Source organism: Callithrix jacchus, chromosome 11, assembly GCF_049354715.1.
Source record: "Callithrix jacchus isolate 240 chromosome 11, calJac240_pri, whole genome shotgun sequence".
Taxonomy (NCBI): domain Eukaryota; kingdom Metazoa; phylum Chordata; class Mammalia; order Primates; family Cebidae; genus Callithrix; species Callithrix jacchus.
This window is the reverse complement of record NC_133512.1, coordinates 52,604,555-52,622,500: the sequence shown is the minus strand read 5'-3', so window position 1 is coordinate 52,622,500 and position 17,946 is coordinate 52,604,555. Positions and strand designations below refer to the sequence as shown.

At 47.5% G+C, this 17,946-nt stretch overlaps 2 protein-coding genes and 1 long non-coding RNA gene across 3 annotated transcripts in view; 1 reads left to right on the top strand and 2 right to left on the bottom strand.

Moving 5' to 3' along the window:
• The window catches only part of DLX6 (distal-less homeobox 6), a 5,509-nt gene extending 2,063 nt beyond the window's left edge, over window positions 1–3,446 (top strand). Inside the window, exons 2-3 of the mRNA XM_035253817.3 lie at window positions 1–168; window positions 2,123–3,446. The exon at window positions 1–168 is cut by the window's left edge and continues 26 nt beyond it. Of these exons, the coding sequence (XP_035109708.3) occupies window positions 1–168; window positions 2,123–2,374 (420 nt within the window). The 3' untranslated portion in view covers window positions 2,375–3,446. The remainder of the gene's footprint in view (window positions 169–2,122) is intronic.
• Window positions 1–4,484, bottom strand: part of LOC144578267 (uncharacterized) — a 46,671-nt gene extending 42,187 nt beyond the window's left edge. Inside the window, exon 1 of the long non-coding RNA XR_013523731.1 lies at window positions 4,260–4,484. This is a non-coding gene — a long non-coding RNA (uncharacterized LOC144578267). The remainder of the gene's footprint in view (window positions 1–4,259) is intronic.
• Window positions 4,485–12,919: 8,435 nt separating this feature from the next.
• On the bottom strand, window positions 12,920–17,360 carry DLX5 (distal-less homeobox 5). The gene is made up of 3 exons (XM_035253816.3): window positions 16,798–17,360; window positions 14,727–14,911; window positions 12,920–13,591 (listed from the first exon to the last, which is right to left on the bottom strand). The coding sequence occupies exons 1-3, from the start codon at window positions 17,150–17,152 to the stop codon at window positions 13,262–13,264; spliced, it is 870 nt and encodes a 289-aa protein (XP_035109707.1). The 5' UTR covers window positions 17,153–17,360; the 3' UTR covers window positions 12,920–13,261.
• Between the last annotated feature and the right edge of the window lie 586 nt (window positions 17,361–17,946).

The window sequence follows — 17,946 nt, the reverse complement described above, 5'->3', positions numbered from 1 at the left end:
AACGGGGAAATCAGGTTCAATGGAAAAGGGAAAAAGATTCGGAAGCCTCGGACCATTTATTCCAGCCTGCAGCTCCAGGCTTTAAACCATCGTTTTCAGCAGACTCAGTATCTGGCACTTCCAGAGAGAGCTGAACTGGCAGCTTCCTTAGGACTGACACAAACACAGGTAATTCCCGAGAAGCCCGAGTATCCCTGAAATGCTGGTCCCGCTTGCAGATCGGGCAGGGAGCACATCAGGAGGAATTGTTGGCCTAGTCAACCAAGGATGGAAAGAGCTTTATGACAAATGCCTTTTGCTCCAGTTATGCACTTTCCTGGGACAACACAGTTTGGAATGAATGACCTGGTATTGAATACTGGATTGGATTTGCACATCCTCCCAACCCTCGGCGACCCCACCCCAGCCCAGAATCCTTTTGTGACCAAGCTCATAATTCAATTAAGTCTTATTCCAGAGCAGAACAACACGAAAGAGAACAAACATTTAGGAGAAAAAGGTGTACAGGTCGGGAGGCAGAATAAGGTTCACCTTTCTTAAGGATCCTTTTGTAGGCCCTGGGAGCTAATAAGGATTTCAACTCATTGACACAGAAAGAAAACTCGTGAAATGAACTAAGAAAAAACAAAGTGGGCCTAGGTTCCAGTGAGGTTTAGTGAAGGCATCAAAGTGCAATCTATTCATCCTAGGAATGGCAAGGTGGGTTGTTTTCTGAAGATTTCCCTGAGCACAGTGGTTAAGTCATCTGGGTGACAGGCTGATGTGGTCTGAGCTGCCTCCTCGGAGCACAGGAGTTGGGTGTAATGGCAGAGTTGGAGATCAAAGAGAAATGTTACCCAAATTGTAACAGGTGAAGCCACAGTTCAGTACAGTTACTGAAGTTCTCCCATTCTACTAATTTGAAAGACATAGAAGGCATTTCAGATTTCATGAGAAGGAGCTTAGGTGAGTATACTAGGTCAAAAAGTATATTGGTCAAAAAGCCAGGCTGCGATCACCCGCAGATTTTGTTGATTAATTTACCTGTGTGGAGCAGGTAGGCCTCATCTGATGTAGGTAATCTTCAGCCAGGAGACCTCAGGTTTTATGAGACTACGGCTGGAGACTGATTTTGTGTTGACTTAAGACTGTTCTTTAAGCTCTTCTTTTCAATTTAGCTTGTTTTCTCTTTCCATATTTCCATTCATAAATATTTGGGGTTTGATATGAAGGCATTCTGGCTATTTAATGGCTTGTATGACTCTTGAAAAAGTAGATTCCTATGGCTAGACAATTTTAAAGGTAAGGGAAGCTGCACCATAGAGTTTCCTTCTTCAAATAAAGTACATCTGAAATATTGGCCTAAATATGCTCCCAACCCAGATTCCCGATTCACATTTTCAGAAGTCCTTTGACTTTTAGTTACTATATTCACAATCATGTGATGATCGTTGACCACAATTTGACTAGGCAACATACAAAATAGGGAATGAAGGAGCTGCAGTCCTTAATCCCTGCAAGCTTATGGGGATATATTTATGTCTAAAGAAAGATGCTTCGTGTATAACCTACGGCATGTGCAATATATGCATAGATATATTTAATGCATTTCATTATAAATGTACAGGCTTCAGTCCTTCAAAGTCATTTGCTCCCTGTACATGTAGAGAGAGACCAGCTTTTGGGTATTTCTACGCATGTAGAGGGAGCAAATGACTACGTAAAATAGTCTTTTTACATAGACTAAATGTAAAAGCACGGACTACCAGAGGAGGTGCATTCAATTGTATGGCTTTGATTTGAAAGAGCTCCTTTTAAAAATCCTTCTTTAGGCTTTTGACCTGGTCATCTCATTCAGTTTTTTCTTATTTTTGCTGTTGTTTTATACCCAGGCTAGCATGCAATTCTAGAATTACAATGACTTTAGGTATCCAGGCAAGATACCTAGTAGGTTGGAGGAAGTGGGAGTGTAAGAAGCTAGGAAGAGGTGGAAGGAGGCGGGACTTGGCTTGTTGGCATTTGCAGTGGTTGTTTGTTTGTTTGTTTGCTTTTTGCTTTTAAATATTGCTTCCAAATCTCCCAAGTGACACTAGAAGCACTGGTTTGCTGTTTATGGGCCTAATGATTGCTGCATTTCTTACAGGTGAAGATATGGTTTCAGAACAAACGCTCTAAGTTTAAGAAACTGCTGAAGCAGGGCAGTAATCCTCATGAGAGCGACCCCCTTCAGGGATCCGCAGCCCTGTCGCCGCGCTCACCAGCGCTGCCTCCAGTCTGGGACGTTTCTGCCTCGGCCAAGGGTGTCAGTATGCCCCCCAACAGCTACATGCCTGGCTATTCTCACTGGTACTCCTCTCCACACCAGGACACGATGCAGAGACCACAGATGATGTGAGTTGTCCAAGGGAACACCCTAGGGAAACCTCTGAACAAGGAAAGGAGAATCCGGGACCTGCTTGTATCTGCAAAAAAGAGCCGAAGGAGCAGGCTTAGAACTCACAAATGTGTCGAGAAGCCGAATAGGCTCATATTCTCTCTCTCTCGCTCCCTCTCTCTCTTTCTCTCTCTCTCTCTCTCTCCCCCTCTCTCTCTTTCTCTCTCTCTCTCTCTCTCTCTCTCTCTCTCTCTCTCTCTCTCTCTCTCTCTCCCCCTTTCTTTTCACTCCTATTTTATTTCTTCCATTTCTTCTTTCCTTTCTACCTTTCTTTTCTTTTTTCCTTTCAACATTTTTTTCTCATTTACCCTCTCTCTTGAGCAATGTCAGTAATTGATCTTGCATCTCAGAGAGAGAAAAAGAATATGTGTGAGAGAGAAACTGGTTTCTATGCCAGCACTCCTGAAATCCCTTACTGTAAGGATATTTGCCCTTACCCCTTGGGATCCAGGCTCTGAGCTTCTTCTTCTTGGGAGTATCCATCAAAATGACTTTTTTAAAAAACAGATTTTCCCCCCACCAGAAGAATCTGCACAAACATGGCAGCGTTTTTACTTGTTTAATGAGTTTAAGACATTACATGATGAAAGAGAAGCATTTCAGACTCCTGCATTTTTATTTACCATTCCTAGACTGACAAGAAAAACTCTCACATAACAGCCCTTCTCTAAAGAAAAAGGAAAAAGTGGCTATAAGATTAGAACGTTGCTACAAAGGGAATGCTGCATGTTTTATCAAAATGCAATGACCAGGAATGATGGTTGATTAAAAAAACAAACAAAACAAAAACCACTCTTTCCCCACCCCACCCCCCTAAACCCTGAACTGGAATCAGGAAAGACGGAGGAAATAATCAGAATCACCATTCTATTGCTTTGACACCTTTACTAAGTGAATTGGTGGCATTCACTAAGCTAATAGGGACATTTATATCAAGAAACATTTCTGTATATATTGTTGAATTTTAGTTGTACATATACTTTGTATGTTTTTGTCTTCTTTCATATATGGAGTAAAAGCCACAAAATGCTAAGAGTGTCTTGTATATTTCTCTCAGTGTGTGTCTCTGTCCCTCTCTTTCCTCCCTCCTCCCTTATTTCCCCTCCCCCCTTATAGTTTCTATCACCCTTAAAAAATTCTATTTCCTAATATGGGAAGTTATATATATGTGTGTGTGTATACACACGCACACACACACATATATAAACATTGAGTGCCTGCAAACATGTCAGTTGGCATTGCCAGCCTTTGTCTTAAGTACTTTAACATTAACCACAGATGCCTCTCAGCTTTCTTTACATATTATGTTTTTATTGTAGTTTCTACACATGTATCTGCTTTTTAAACATTAGAATGACCTATCCTCAAGTTAACCTCTAGACATCACCGTAGTTTCTGGTGCTGAAACTGAGTATTCTCCTTTCCCTTTTCCCAGCCAAAATAACACAGCCATATTTGTCTTTGTTTGGATGCAGTTTTTAAAAATACAGGAAAGAAAAAAATAGAAAGTAGAATATACAATTATGCCTACTTAATGTTTAAAACCCATTGCCAACTAGCTAGGTAGAAAAATGCACTATCCTAAATGAAATACGTCCTTCCGATCTTGGGGAAAGCACAGAAATAATGAAAATGAAAAGTCCTTTCGTCATACAAGCAGGAAGCCCCATACTGTGAGAATTAATGGCTACAGACCTGGGCATCCTTCAAATTATGAACCTTGAAACCACTGAGCCATTTATCAGAAGTCAATAGAGATACTCAGAGTGCTCCATATAATGACAGCGACATACAGTCGTGCAAAAGGACAGTCACTATAATTAGACACAAAGCAAAGACTACTTACCAATATACCCGTTCCTTTTTTTGTTGAGCAACTTCCACGCTCAGTCAGTCTTCAGAATGGTTTAAAACCGATCAGTCTTGTCATTTTCTAGCATTCGCATTGTTACATTAGGAAAAATGTTTTCTTTTCTTTTTTCCCCCTTCCTACTGTGAAACTTTGGGTTCGTAGCTCCCCAGGATCAATTCTGAACAAAGCCTCCAGCTGCAGTGCCATCCAATTTGAAGCAGACATTGGGGACAATTTAAGGTTTTTATCCACAAGAAGGTTTTTTTCCATTCTCTTAAATGCAGCCATAATTAGAGTAATTTTTCATGTAGCCCGCTGATTACAGCGTTTTTACCGTCAAAGATAATTACCTGTAATTTTCTTCCACTTTTAATACTAAAAAGCCATCTTTATTTAGATTCAGGAACAGGAAAGGCGAAACAAAAGAGGGAAATTATTCTGTTATTCATACACAAATTGCAGAGACGTAGGACCTAAAATTGAAAATTAACCAAAATTATAATGCTGAAAAGAATGGAAGAGGCTGCAGAAGTACAGCTGGTAGTGGGGCTTTGCTGAATTATTCAAATTACGTTAGGGAGAAAGCTACCATACATCGAAACCAACACTAATTTTTCTTTAAAAAAATTCACCAGAAACAAGCCAAACCACTGTGAGTGCATAAAATTCTGAAACCTGGCAAATGCATGTTGACATATTGGAGGTGTTGTCACGATGCATTTGTATCGATCTCTTCATCTCTTAACAGGAGTTTAATTAAACAAGAAACTCTGCCAAGTAGTCGCCCCAGACTGCCCTTGGAATTGGGCTTTCTCTGGATCCTCTGAACCTCAAGGGTTAATATTTTCACTCTTTAGAATGTTTTGACCCTACGGTTAGCGAATTCCCGAGGGAGGGAGGGATTGGTAGGAGGGGCGTGGGCGAAAGGCGTCGCCCAGTGGTGGTGCCTACTACGCCTCCCCACGTTCGAACTTCTCCAGAGGTTGCAGAGTTCGAGTTCTGTAGCCTCAATTCTGACCATATTTCCTATTTAAAAAGAGATAAAGAGGAGGAGAGAGAGAACAATAGCTGGGGGTGGGGTAGAGGAAAAAGTGGGTGAAGGGGATGATTTATCTTCTCTTCGGCACCAATAAACATCTCATCTCTTGACACAACTTAGTCAAAAGGTTTCTGCCGCTGGACAAAGGCCTTTTTGCACTGGAATAGGAAGCCAAAGATTTCTCAAGCACTTAACATCTCTAGCTGCTTACAACATTTACAAGGTCAGGAAACAGCGTCATCTATAGATAGAACAGCACGGCTTCTTGCTGGAGTCTTCCTTGGTGCGTTCCTAAATCTGGGTTTTCTGGCTCCCCAGCTCGGTTCTGCGTCTCAGCCAATCACGCCCCTCCAGCCCCAAGGTCACAGCGTCTGTGCTCCGCGGGCAGTAACTCCAAGATCCTCATAGCCCCTCCAACCTCCACTGCCTCCACACCCGAGCTTGAGGCCGGCTATTTCGGAAACCTTCCCCCAAGTGGAGAAAAGATGTCGAAGGGGCTACACTGTCCAGAGATTCATCAGACTACACCTGCCTTTGCAAATGTCCGCATGCCTGTGATTCTAAAGGAGCACAATCGCGAGCTCCGTTTAATATCTTGTCACCTCAAAATCTAAAATCATGGCCACAAGTAAAGACCTCTTTGGATTCACCTAGGATTAGCTGCGAATATAATTTTCAAATAGATTTTAGCTTGGAATCTCCAGCAGAGTCTCTCCACACCTTTTAGAAACATGTCGTTTTCCCAGGCTTCAGTCACAAGCTGCACCAAATACATCAACAACATAGAAAACAAGAAAGACAAACGAATACTTAAGGATTCAATTCTCACTCGAATCCTTTCACTCACCAGAACAACAACACTTTTTACTGTTAAAGGGGATAAAAGGTCAACATTGAACAACATATAAAGCAAAGTTGTAGCCCATAATAAATTATAACGGCAACATGTATGTCTTGGAAAGTGTGAGAAGAGAAATAAGAACTGTTCCTTGAAGTATGCAAGAAATAAAAACTTACCCTCGGTGAATATCTCTTAAGCAATGATCAGGGTCTAGAAATCTATACTGAACCGAAGCACAGGAGAATATTTTTCTGAGTCTCAGGGCAGAAGCTCTTTCTCTATATTCTTGGTTGAGTGAGCACATCCAGGTGTGAAATTGTTTGCACACCCCAGCACCTCTTATATTGCCAGCAAAATTAGCTGTTATTACTGTCACTGTTTAGTGATGGTTAGCGTGGTACAAAAAAAAAAAAAAAAACTGCTGTAATCAAGACCTGGCGCATCTTTGCAAATTACAGATAATTGTAAACGTCCAGATTATGATAATAGCATCCTAATCCAGCCTGCAATATAATTATTACAGAGTGTTACATCTGAAACTGTCCAGTAGGGCTAATTCAGCCATTATTTAGACCCTATTTTTGCACTGCAAATGGGTTGCTGAGTTGAAAATGTACGATTGTAATTTCACAGGGCACTCAATGAGTAATGGTATAGGAAGAGGAAAATACAAAAGTGAAATGTGAACAGTAGCGATCAAATCAAACCCTGAAGGACAAAAGACTGTTTGATTCATATGGAAAAAGAAGAGCAAGAATTAAGAAAATAGCAAATGAGTGGTCTGAAGCATTTCATGTCCAAATCTTCAATAGTGCAGGGCTGATGTGTTTGCAAGGGCTGCTGCATCTGCTGCTGCCTGGAGTCTAAAATAATTTTTCTTTTGCTTTTTTTCCAACCCCCTGTCTATTTTTCCCCTTCTCTCTCCAGAAGTGTTTTTCTGCTTTAAAAAGGTGCCCCTCCCCCAAAGCAAAGAACATTTGTCAGTTTTGCCATTGTTTCCACAAAATCGCTTCAAAGTGTGCCTGTCACTTGTTTATGAACATTTTCTTAAATAAATTTGCACTCTCTTGTTATCCGAGCAAAATGCCCTTGGACACTTACAAGTGTTCCTGCCCTCTGTCTTCATTCTTTTTCACCACTAAGTCATCTAGAATCCTAGAGGATATTAGCAGAAAATGTATTAATTGCTAATGATTAAATATAGCCGGCTGGGAAGGTGTCTTCTCCAGTTGGGTTGGCTATTGGTTATAATCCTGTCATTAACTTTTATTAATTAATAACCCCCCTCCATATAAAACAGTCCAGCTGCTTCCTTTGCTACATGTCACCAACATGTTAAAATGAGCAAGGTCAGTCTTATTAAAATATAGGAAGACCAAAGAAGAAGAGAATTAGAGTAAGAGAGGGAGAGATCAAGCAAGAGAGGCTGGGGGGCTATGCCGGGCCCAGAGTCAAAGCGCTCTTGGGGTTCAAGTTTTTGCTTCCAGAAACATGAACCCTGCCCTGGTAGAGGGTTCTGGAGTCTAGTGCTGGTTCTTGGTGGGGACCTTCTAGTCAAAGATACCTAAAGTCCCGCATATCCCCAGGAACTCAATTTTCCCACCATGAACACAGAATTTCCTAGGCATCTTTTCTAGCCTCCAGGTCAGTCTATGTTGATTCTCCCTCCTCCCACCACTTCACAGACGCGGGAGCTACCCAACCAGGGCCACCCTGCAGGGTGGCTAGCAGGCTTCCTAGCTCTTGTGAATTTAAGGGCAATAATGAAATGTCCCCTGTTTAGTGACCTCTGTTTAAAATGAAAGTTGAGTCCATATCCTGCTCTTCCTCGCCCCTCTTACCCGACCTTGCAAATGGCAAGTGGCAGAAATAGTCTTGGATGACAATAAGCTTCCATTGGCAGGTTCCTGTCTTCTCGCTTAGCGAGAGAAAAAAAAGAAGCCTTTTAAATAAATCATAGCTTGAGAACTGTTTACCACCCTTCACCCCCACCCGCTTCTTAAAAAAAAAAATACACTAGACTGCATATGGTGAAGATTCCACAGAGAATCCTCACCGAAACTAGGAGGGAGGGTATGTGTGTAGAGTGATGTTATGAAGCCATTTTTTTTCCTTCCTGTGGTGAAAGGTCGTAATGTGTGGTATTTCACGGTTTTATATAAATCTTGGTTTAGGATGTGGAACAGACTCAATAATACATGTGCTTTTGGCAGAGACTCCTTCGGATCCCCATAAATCAGAAGTAAATAAGAAGTCCAAGTGAACAAAAGAGCAGAAACATTTAATTGATGAAAAACAGGACTCTCATCTCCTTTAAAGAGAGATTCATGTAAATTTCCTCAGTTCCTATCTTCACGGTTAGAGTCTGACCTATAAAACAGGTTATTACATTACAGCCGGCAGTCTTGGAAGATTGAAAGGAAAAGCTCCCCACCCGCAACACACACACACACACACACACACATACGCGCGCGCGCGCGTGCGCGCGCAGTACATACAATGTATATTTTCTGCCCTGCACCACTGAGGAATCTAAAACCTGTCAAATGTAACAGAAACGCCGGGGGTGGGGGGAAAGAGACAGGGCTGCGTAGAAAATATTTAACCAATCCCACATGTGCCACCGCTATTTGGGCTATTTTTAAGGCCTAGAGTTCGCTGCGACTGGGCTGAGGTTGAGAAAAACCAAGCACTGTGTGCAAAGACCGCGGGCAACCTGAGAGCGCGAGCCGAAGGCGAGAGCAAGCCGCAGCGCCCCCTCCCCAAGCTCCCGAGCGGCGGGAGCCTCCACCAGTTACTGTTGGGGTGGGGGGTGCTTAAGGGTGGAGGAGCGGGGTGACCGCAGGCGGATCCGCCGGCGCGGCGCGCTTCCCAGAGGTGCCCAAGGGCGTCTGCCCTCTGGGTGTGCCTCTGGGGAGGGCCAGAGAGCTCTAGTTTGGCAAGATCCCAGTGGCCAGTGGGAGGCGCGCGATCCAAGGGGTTGTAGGGATGTGGCGAAGAGGAGGGGTGGTTGGGTAGCCCGAAATGTCTCTCTCCCGGAATACAGGGAAGCACTAAGAAGGAGGATGTGAGGGCAGTGTTCCAGAAGGCGTCCCAGGCGCTTCTGGAGGGAGAGCCCAGGAGACAGCGTTGTCCAGGCTGGAGTGAGCTATAGGGCGCGCTGGGAGGAGGCGAGCGCAGCCTGGCTTTGGCGCGCTGTGGGTGACTCCCAGGACGGCGCGGCCAGGACGGCGCGAGCCTTGGGGCGTCCGGTGGGATCAAAGGAACCAGAGGAGGCCAGCCGGCGCTTCTGGGATTGTGGGATAAGGGGCGGGAGAGAGAAGATTGACTTGGGCGGGGAGATCCTGGCCTGGCCTGTGTCACGGGAGGGGGTTGTGTGCGTTTGTGTCTTTGTGCGGATCAACGCGCTCCGGCCTGGGGCCGATCCCTGGGTGGATCCGAGTGTTAGTGGAAGGATCCCGGGTGGGTGCCTCGACGGGAGGGAGAGAGAGCGAGAGAGCGAGCGAGATCAAGGGCAGCGAAGTCTGCGGGTTCCTCTCTGTGTATGTGTGTCTCAGGCCCTGTGGCTCAGGACTGGAGCCGCCTGGCACCCACAGGAATGAGGCTTCTCTCGGATCCCCAGGCCGCCCCTTGTCCCACAAGGAGGTGGCCGCCAGGAAAAAGGGGGGAAAAGGGCAGAAATCCGCCTAACCCAACACGAACTTCAAACAAAGGCCAATTTATCTGATTTCTTACAGGGGGGCCCAAGAGGCGGACTGGGCACCGGGGAATCTCGCTGGCCCTGCCTGCCTGCCCAGCCTTCCTGGGCTTTGTGAGGAGCTCTGAAGATGGGGTTGAGGTGTTGGAAGTAAGGGGTGGGGAATGTGAAGACGCCACCGAAAAGAGCATTAATCTTGGAAAAGACTTGATTCGTCTTGGGAGCACTAGACCGAGAGCTAGGCTAGTGGGGACCGGAAGGGGAAGGCAGGAAGGGGTCGCCCAGTGCGCTGTGAAGAGTGGGACCCGCCGGCCCGGGAATCTGCTAGGGAGTGGAGCACGTTTATATTCGACGTAGGAATGAACAATGGAGAGGAAGAGAAGGTGGAAGGGAGGGCCAGGGAGAGAAACATCACATAGATATTTTTAGACTTTGCTGAGGATCTGCTATTTTTACATTCTTGGGCGCGGGACTACAGGGAGTTAAATTCCCCTGAGAGAATCCCCAGGGTGCCAGGGAAAGCCCGCTGCAGACTGGTTTACCAGAATATTTTTGTCCACGGCTCCCAGACCAAGCTAAAAAATAAAAACCACACGAGAGAAGAGGGCTTTGCGAGTGGAAAAAGTGAGGTTAGCACAAGAGAAGGAATCTTGAAACCAAGTCCGTCTGCGCGGGGTTGGGCTGGGCCACCTCGCAATGAGGCTTTAGTAATCTTAACAACAAGCAGCTAGCCTCAAAGCTAGGATTGGGGAGAGGTCATTTAAAAAGAGCGTCCCTCATTCTCTAGAAAAATCCGAACCCTCCCTTCCCTCAGCCCGGCCGCACCCGGTGTTGGGGATGTTGAAGTGATACCCCTTCTTTTCCACCAATAATGGGGCTGAGGAGATGATAGGGACAGATGGAAAAAAATCTGCCCTCTTTGTGTGCAGAAAGGAAATATTATGTTCCAACCACTTTCTTGGTCACCCTCAGGCAGCCAGTAGGTGAGAAATATTGAAGGTGTGCAGTGGGTGCACCCCAACCCCCAAACTTCCCGAACACGCACCCCTTGTCAGGGAGAGGCGTCCGCACAGGGGGAAGGCAGGCGCTGGCACGCCCTGGGTGCGGGTTTCTCCCAGTCGGAGTCGCCAGAAATAAAGGGCTAGCTCTCGGTGCAATAGAAACTTCCGAAATCCTTACAAGCAAAGAAAGAAAAGCAGGAAGTGGGTATCTTCATCTCTTCCCCAATCCTCCTATTCCCTGTGAGTGCAGAAAACAAAATGGGTCACCATTTGGCTCGCCCCTACCCCGAAAGCCTTCCTACTGCGCTATCTTTCTGGCACCCAGGGGTCCTTCCGAGAAGGTACGGCTGGAGATAAATGGGGAGAGGGAAATATTGAGTCGCGGCCGCTCTGGAGTTGGGGGTGCGGGAGGAGGAGGGGTTCACAGGCCAGGCCACCCGGCGTTGTGCTGCCTCGGAGCCAGGCAGAAGGGTAGATCTAAAGAACGGTCAAAATATTGATTCCTCCAAGAGGCAAGCTGTTCTACACTGGCGGGCCTGGTAACTATTCCAGAAAAAAAGTAAAGGAGAAGGGAATGAAAAAAATCCAAGAGATGAAAAGGAGGTAGGGAGAGAAGAGGAGGAGAGGCAGAAAGGGAGGAAGAGAGGGAGGTGGTGGTGGGAGAGAGAGAGAGAGAGAGAGAGAGAGAGAGAGGTAAATTCCCCTCAGGGCACATAGAGTGCCTTTTCACGTCTAGTCTCCCAATCCTGGAAAAGCCTTCTCAGAAATCCTCACTGACAGGATATAATTTCTAATGCTCTAATCTACCTCTACTTTAAGAAGGCTCTTTTGTCATTTATTGCTGCTGACTTCCTAGCTGTAAAATATTTCACATGCATCTTGTAATTTCAAAGCAACATTTTCCTTGGTATCCTAAGGAAATAGAGTCAGGCCCATTGAAGGATAGCCAGCCAGAAACACCTACAGTTCAGGCCTGGGGCTACAGCTTTCGGCTCAGTGCGTAGCTCTGGTCACACTGTTGATATCTACATGCAGGAATGCACAAAGAAGGAAGGGACAGGGCACACCGCAGCAAGTCCTTCCTCTCTGTCCCAAAGAAGTCTTCGCAAAGGAGAAATCTTCCAAAACAGATTCCATTTTCCATAATTTAGAACCAGTTTGGCCACTGTTTTATGTAAAAGCAAAGCAGAGGAAGCTCCTTTCTGAAAAAAACCATAGAGTGGTAAAGAGAATAGAGGGGAGGGAAATATTAAGAATATGATCTCGCACAAAATGAAATCAATACGGTGCCACAATGCTTTCATTTCTTCCTTTCTCCAACCCTGAAGTTCCCGCTTCATAATCTCTGCAATGTTTTATCTCTCTAAAAATGCTGACACATTTATAATCTTAATCCAAAAAGTCCAAGGCTCTATCATTTGCCATGCTCCAAACATTTTAGATTTTTTAGAAATGTAATAGGTGTGAGGGGAGATTTCTTTTCCTTTTCTTTTCGTTTTCTCATCTCTGGAAACTCCCTTTGAAGGGTAATTTGTCTAATTGCTCTGGAACTACACAGAGGCTGATGGGTGGGGGCGCTTCTCCAAGATAATTGCTTTGAGCTTAGAATTCAGAGGGGTTATTGAAGGATTTCTGTTGCCTTGTAATTCACAGACAGGGTGAGAGGGAGGTATTTTTATTTCAGCATTACTTTCTACCTGAAACAATTTGGAGTTAAATTTATCTAAAGGTTTTTGTGGCTAGGCAAAAAAAAAAAAAAAAAAAAAAAAAAAAAAAAAAAAAAAAAACCACACACACACACACAAAACACCTAAATATATGACATGGCAGTACTATAAACCTGCCATATATATATGTATTATATATATATGCGCACACACACACACACACACACACACAGCATCGAAGATATACACATATACAGTCTGCATGCATGCAGCTCCGACTTCTGTTTTTCTGTTTTGCGTTGTCGGATGTCTGCAGAGCTTGTCCTTCTTTAGTTGCCTTCAATAAAACTTCACTAGCCAGTTATCAGAGGGGCAAAATGAAGTATTTTTCAGAAACATTCCGCTTTCATGGCCGAAATAATTTTATTTATCCAGAATATACAGTTTAATTCCTCTATCTACACTTATTTACATGGCTAAAATAACATTGAAAAAAGTCTTTTGAAAAGTTGAGGTCATAGATTTAAAGGCACCATTGACAGTGTCCACAGTTGCGCAAAAAAAGGTCCTCTGTAAAAAAAGGGGGTGGGGGTCCTTTGAAATGCAATAACTTACATGCAAAAAAAGCTTTACACATGAATCTTTTTTCAGTTTTCCAAACTTCCCATTTGAATTCCTTTCTTTATGATTTTCTAAAACAGCGAAACACAGTAGTCCCAAAAAAGAGAGTAAAAGAGAGCAGCCAGCCCATCTAATAGAGTGTCCCGGAGGCCAACGCCAGCGGGTGCTGTAATGAGCCAGGCGGTGGCAGGTGGGAATTGATTGAGCTGGCTGCGCTTGTGTACCAGGATGCAGAGTTCTCCAGGTAGCTGGACGCAGAGGACTGGTTGGAGGTCGGAGGGTGGGCATGAGGGTGGTGACTGAGCGAGCGGGAAGAGCCCTGGGGCTCCCACACTGCTGGAGACTGAGGCGAGTTACACGCCATTGGGTCGCTGGAGCTGGGACTGTGCTCCGGGGGCATCTCCCCGTTTTTCATGATCTTCTTTATCTTGGATCTTTTGTTCTGAAACCAGATTTTCACCTGGGTTGGGGAACAAAGGCACATGTTACCGGGACACTCAGAGGTTGCCCGCGCCTTCCCCCGGGCGGCGACTGGAGGTATCTTCTGGCCCTTGGGCCACCCAGCCCTGCCCGTCGTCTCCCCGCAGCTTGCGGCCTACGGCCAAGAAGCTATGCCTGAGACAAACCGTGGAGCGTTGGCCCCAGAGGGCGCCCTGGCCGGATCCGTGCGCCCGGGCCCAGAAAGGCCACGACCCCAAGGCTTGTCTTTTGTTTGAGCTGGGGGTGGGGGACGCGAACGCGGCGAGTGTGCGCCCGAGGGTTGGCGGCGGCGGCGCGCTCGTGTAAGCCTGCGCAGGACGCGCGGAACGCGGCGAAGCTCTCTAAAACAATCGCGGGATCCCAGAGGGAAAGGGGCGTGGGGCCGGCTACACACGCCTGTGCTGAGGAAAAGGAGCAAGCTCCCAATCTCGCGACCTACTCCCTTCACTCCCTCTGCAGCTCAGAGAGGCCAGAATCTGACTGCAGCTCTTATCCGCGACTCGAACATTCTTTAAGCTTCCGTAGGCCCCAGCTGGGTTGGAGTAAAGGGAATGGGACAATCCAGGAAAGACTGCCCCCCGCCCCCATACAATAGCGCCTCCTCCCCCGCCACACCGTAGCATTGCGATCTTCGGCCGGCCAAGGCCTGAAGCTCCCATAAGCTCAGGGCACGACCCTTCAGTTTTTCCGCTCCAGGCGACGTTCTCAGCCTTTTCTTAGCCTGAGACCACCGCGACGGCCCCAGGCCCTGCTCACCCAGAGGAAGATCTACATTGTTAAGAAAACCAGGTAGTTTCTCAGGGCTGCAAGGCCGTCCTAGAAATAACCCTCCACTTGCTTTCAACCCGAGAAATTGGTCCCTACGCTCCGGAGGCCCGATGCTGGGGGGCCGAGGGGCGCGATGAGGGGGAGGTATCTCCAGGCCCAAGATGAATCCTACCCCCACCATCTCAAGGCCTGACTCAAGGAGAGAAAAGCATAGGGGCTGGTGTCTTTGTGTCTGCCTGTTAGTTTCTCACGGGTACTGTCCAAACGGTTCCAGTCCCCGAGACTGAACCACGCGACCCAATCAGACCTGCAGCTCAAGCAGGTCTAGTGCATGGCAGCGGCTTTACCTGTGTTTGTGTCAATCCCAGCGAGGCGGCCAGCTCGGCGCGTTCCGGCAAGGCGAGGTACTGAGTCTTCTGAAACCTTCTCTGTAACGCGGCCAGCTGAAAGCTGGAATAAATAGTCCTGGGTTTACGAACTTTCTTTGGTTTGCCATTCACCATTCTCACCTCGGGCTCGGCCGCTTCTTTCTCTAAATAATCAAAACAGACTCAGTTAAAGCTTGTCACCAGACAATGCCCCTTTTGCGGAAGGGCCTCAAATAGAGTCCTTGCGTTTCTTACCATTCAGTCTTCACTCTTTTTCCGTATCACCAACACCTTGGCTTTTCAAGACCGCGATAAAAATGCTCCTCCCACAAATATGGAAAAGCGGGGTAGTCTGATTAATTCCTACTCTGTTCATTCAGATAGGTTTGTGCAGAGCGCTTCCTACAGCACAGCTTTCCCCTTGGCATCTGGGACTCAGCTCTTGCGGTGGTTCCTCCTTCTCCCGGACTGGTTTTTACGCCCACCCGGTGCTCCCCAGCGTTTCCGAGACAAGAACGCCAACCCCTCTCGGGGCTTCAAGGAGGAGCCCCCCGGCCGTGACCCGGCTACTATCGGCGTCTGTTCGGGCGCCCGCAGAAGCCAGACGCTCGGTCAGGGAAGACGCTAACCGAGGTCTCCAAAGTTCAAAGACCCGCAAACTATGCTCCTTCACTTCAGCAGTGAGCGGTCGGGGCCGCGGCAGACAGAGGGCCGATTATACAGCCCCCATAATCTCGCTGCAGATCTGCGAGGGCACAGATGTGTCTGGTTTCTTTTACAAATATACCTAATATGTTCTTGGCTAAAAAAAAAATCTTCCACTTATGCACGAAATACAGAGAGAGTGAAAGAAACGAAGACACCTCAACCCAGGGCTCTCTTTTAAAGTTCAGCACGAGTCACACATGGAGAAGGAACCGGTGGTGGGGTGGTTTCGTAGGAAAGGGGCGGCAGGTCAGGACGAAATTCTCACTGTCCTGAGTATGAGGTTGGGGGGGATGCAGGGTGGGAGGCGGATTCCCAAAAGCGTGTTGTACAAACGTGCCCTGGGGCTACAAGTCCCCTTCCTCAAAAGTACCACCTCTCTGGAACTGGCGGAGAACCACTCCGGGGTGTGTGTGTGTGTGTGTGTGTGTGTGTGTGTGTAAGTTCCAGGGAGAAGGGTGGAGGTTGAGGGCTGTGGTCTCAATTCTGCCAGAGTAAGGGATGCTAATATTAGCAGGATTATTAATGTGCTGGTGGGAAGAGATCAAACCTGACCAGTAAAACCTCTCCACCGAGATTCATACCCCTCTCTTACCGCCCAAGCTCACTAACTCTCTTAAACTCTAAGTAAGTTTCAAGGGGGGGCTAAAAAGGAGGAGGGAAAGACAAATTTTGGGCACCTATGGAGAGAGAGAGAGAGAGAAAAAAAAAAAAAGCCCTCCTACAACGTGACCCCTCAGCAACCCTCCTCCATCTTCAAATGGCTTTTTGTTTTTGGAAATGCCTGGATAAACCGCAAAGCTCTCGGCGCGCTCTTCTCTGGCTGGCTATAACTCCTTAACCCCCCACCCCCATCCAGCGTGCTCAGGGCACCCGCACCTTGCTAGCCTGTGGCGACTCCCAGACTAATCCTGACTGAGTCTCTAAGGCAGCCTTCTACTCGCACTCACACCAACCCAACACGCTCACCAAAATTCCCAACAACTAACCTCCCCTTTATTACGCAAACGCCAGGGGCTGCTTGATTCTTTCTTCTCTCCACCCGTATCTTCTTTCCAGCCCAGTAGGCTTCCTGGCCCGGCAAGCTGAGAATCCAGCGACTGAGGGCTTCGGAAGGTGCCGGAGGGGAGGGCGCTAGTTCGAACCCCCGCAGGGCTCTCCTACTAAGAATCCCTAAAATGCTAGCCGGAGAAAAACTCTTTGTCGGAGGGTCTGGGTCCTCCTCCCTTCTGCCTCATTCACCCCACTGCAGTGAACCGCTGTGGCCCCTAATCTACTACCCTACTTCGCGCCCCCAGCGTTCTAGTCCCCTGGTATCTGCCCAGCCTGCCCCCGGTCCACGTACCTGGCTGGTTGGTGGCGCTTGGGACGCGGTTGTAGGCGCCGCCGTACTGGTGGTAGGAGCTGGCGTAGCTATAGTCGGCATAAGCTTTGGCTGGGTAGCTCCCGGCGGAGCCGTTCACGCCGTGATACTGATATTGGTAGGGGTTGAGCGCTTTGCCATAGGAAGCCGAGGTAGGAGAGCAGTAGCCGTGCGGGGCTCCCCCCGTAGGACTGTAGTAGTCAGAATCGGTAGCTGATGACTCCGGCAAAGTTGGCGATTCCTGAGACGGATGGTGCATAGTTGCGGACGTCTGGAACGGAGCTTGAAAGTCGCCGGATCGGATGCTGGGGACCCTTCTGTCAAACACTCCTGTCATCGCTCACTGGCGGCGGCAGCGGCTGTCCTTGCTGTTGTGGCGGCGGCGGCTGCCGGAGTTGGCTGAGGGGCTGCTCTGGTCTAAGCAGACATGGCTGTGGGAGCGAGGGAGGAGGAGGAAGAGGAGGAGGAAAGAAGGAGGAGGCGACGGCCGCGGCGAGGAGGAGGCTGGGAGTCGTGGAGTCTCTGTCTCCGGCCGGCTGACTGCTGGCTGAGGCGCAGCACAGCCTTGGTTAAATCCTTAATTGCGCGCTTACGCACAGCGGGGTGGATCTGGTTCCATTGGCCAGGGCCTCGGGAGCAGCAGTAACACCCTAACTCGTCCAACTAGTTTTAGCACAACAAAGCATTGCTTAAAAAGGGTGGGGGTATGGAGGGGGTGTGTGTGTTTGTGCGCGCGCGCGCGCCCGTGTGTGTTTTTCCTTTTTGGGGGTGGGGGGTGGGAGGGGTCTCAGTAAATCTGTTTTTAGTAAATTCCAAAGACGTCGGAGAAGCCCCAGCACAAACTCTGTGATGTCTGGGAACAATATGTTCCAATCAGAAGCCTCAAAAGTGCACGTTTTGGGAATGAGGTGGGCAACCATCTTTCCTTGCTCCCAACTACCCCGCTCCCGTGGGCTGCACCATAGGCGAGTGTAGAATTAAACGCTGATACTGAAATAGGAAGTCAAGGTGTGGGGAGCGGGAGGATGTAGGATGGAGGAGAGAAGGAGGGGATAACAGCATTTTTTTTTAGTGGAGTGTTGGGAAGAAAGTTGAAACTTAGACATGTTTTGAAAATTTGCTCTTTGGGGA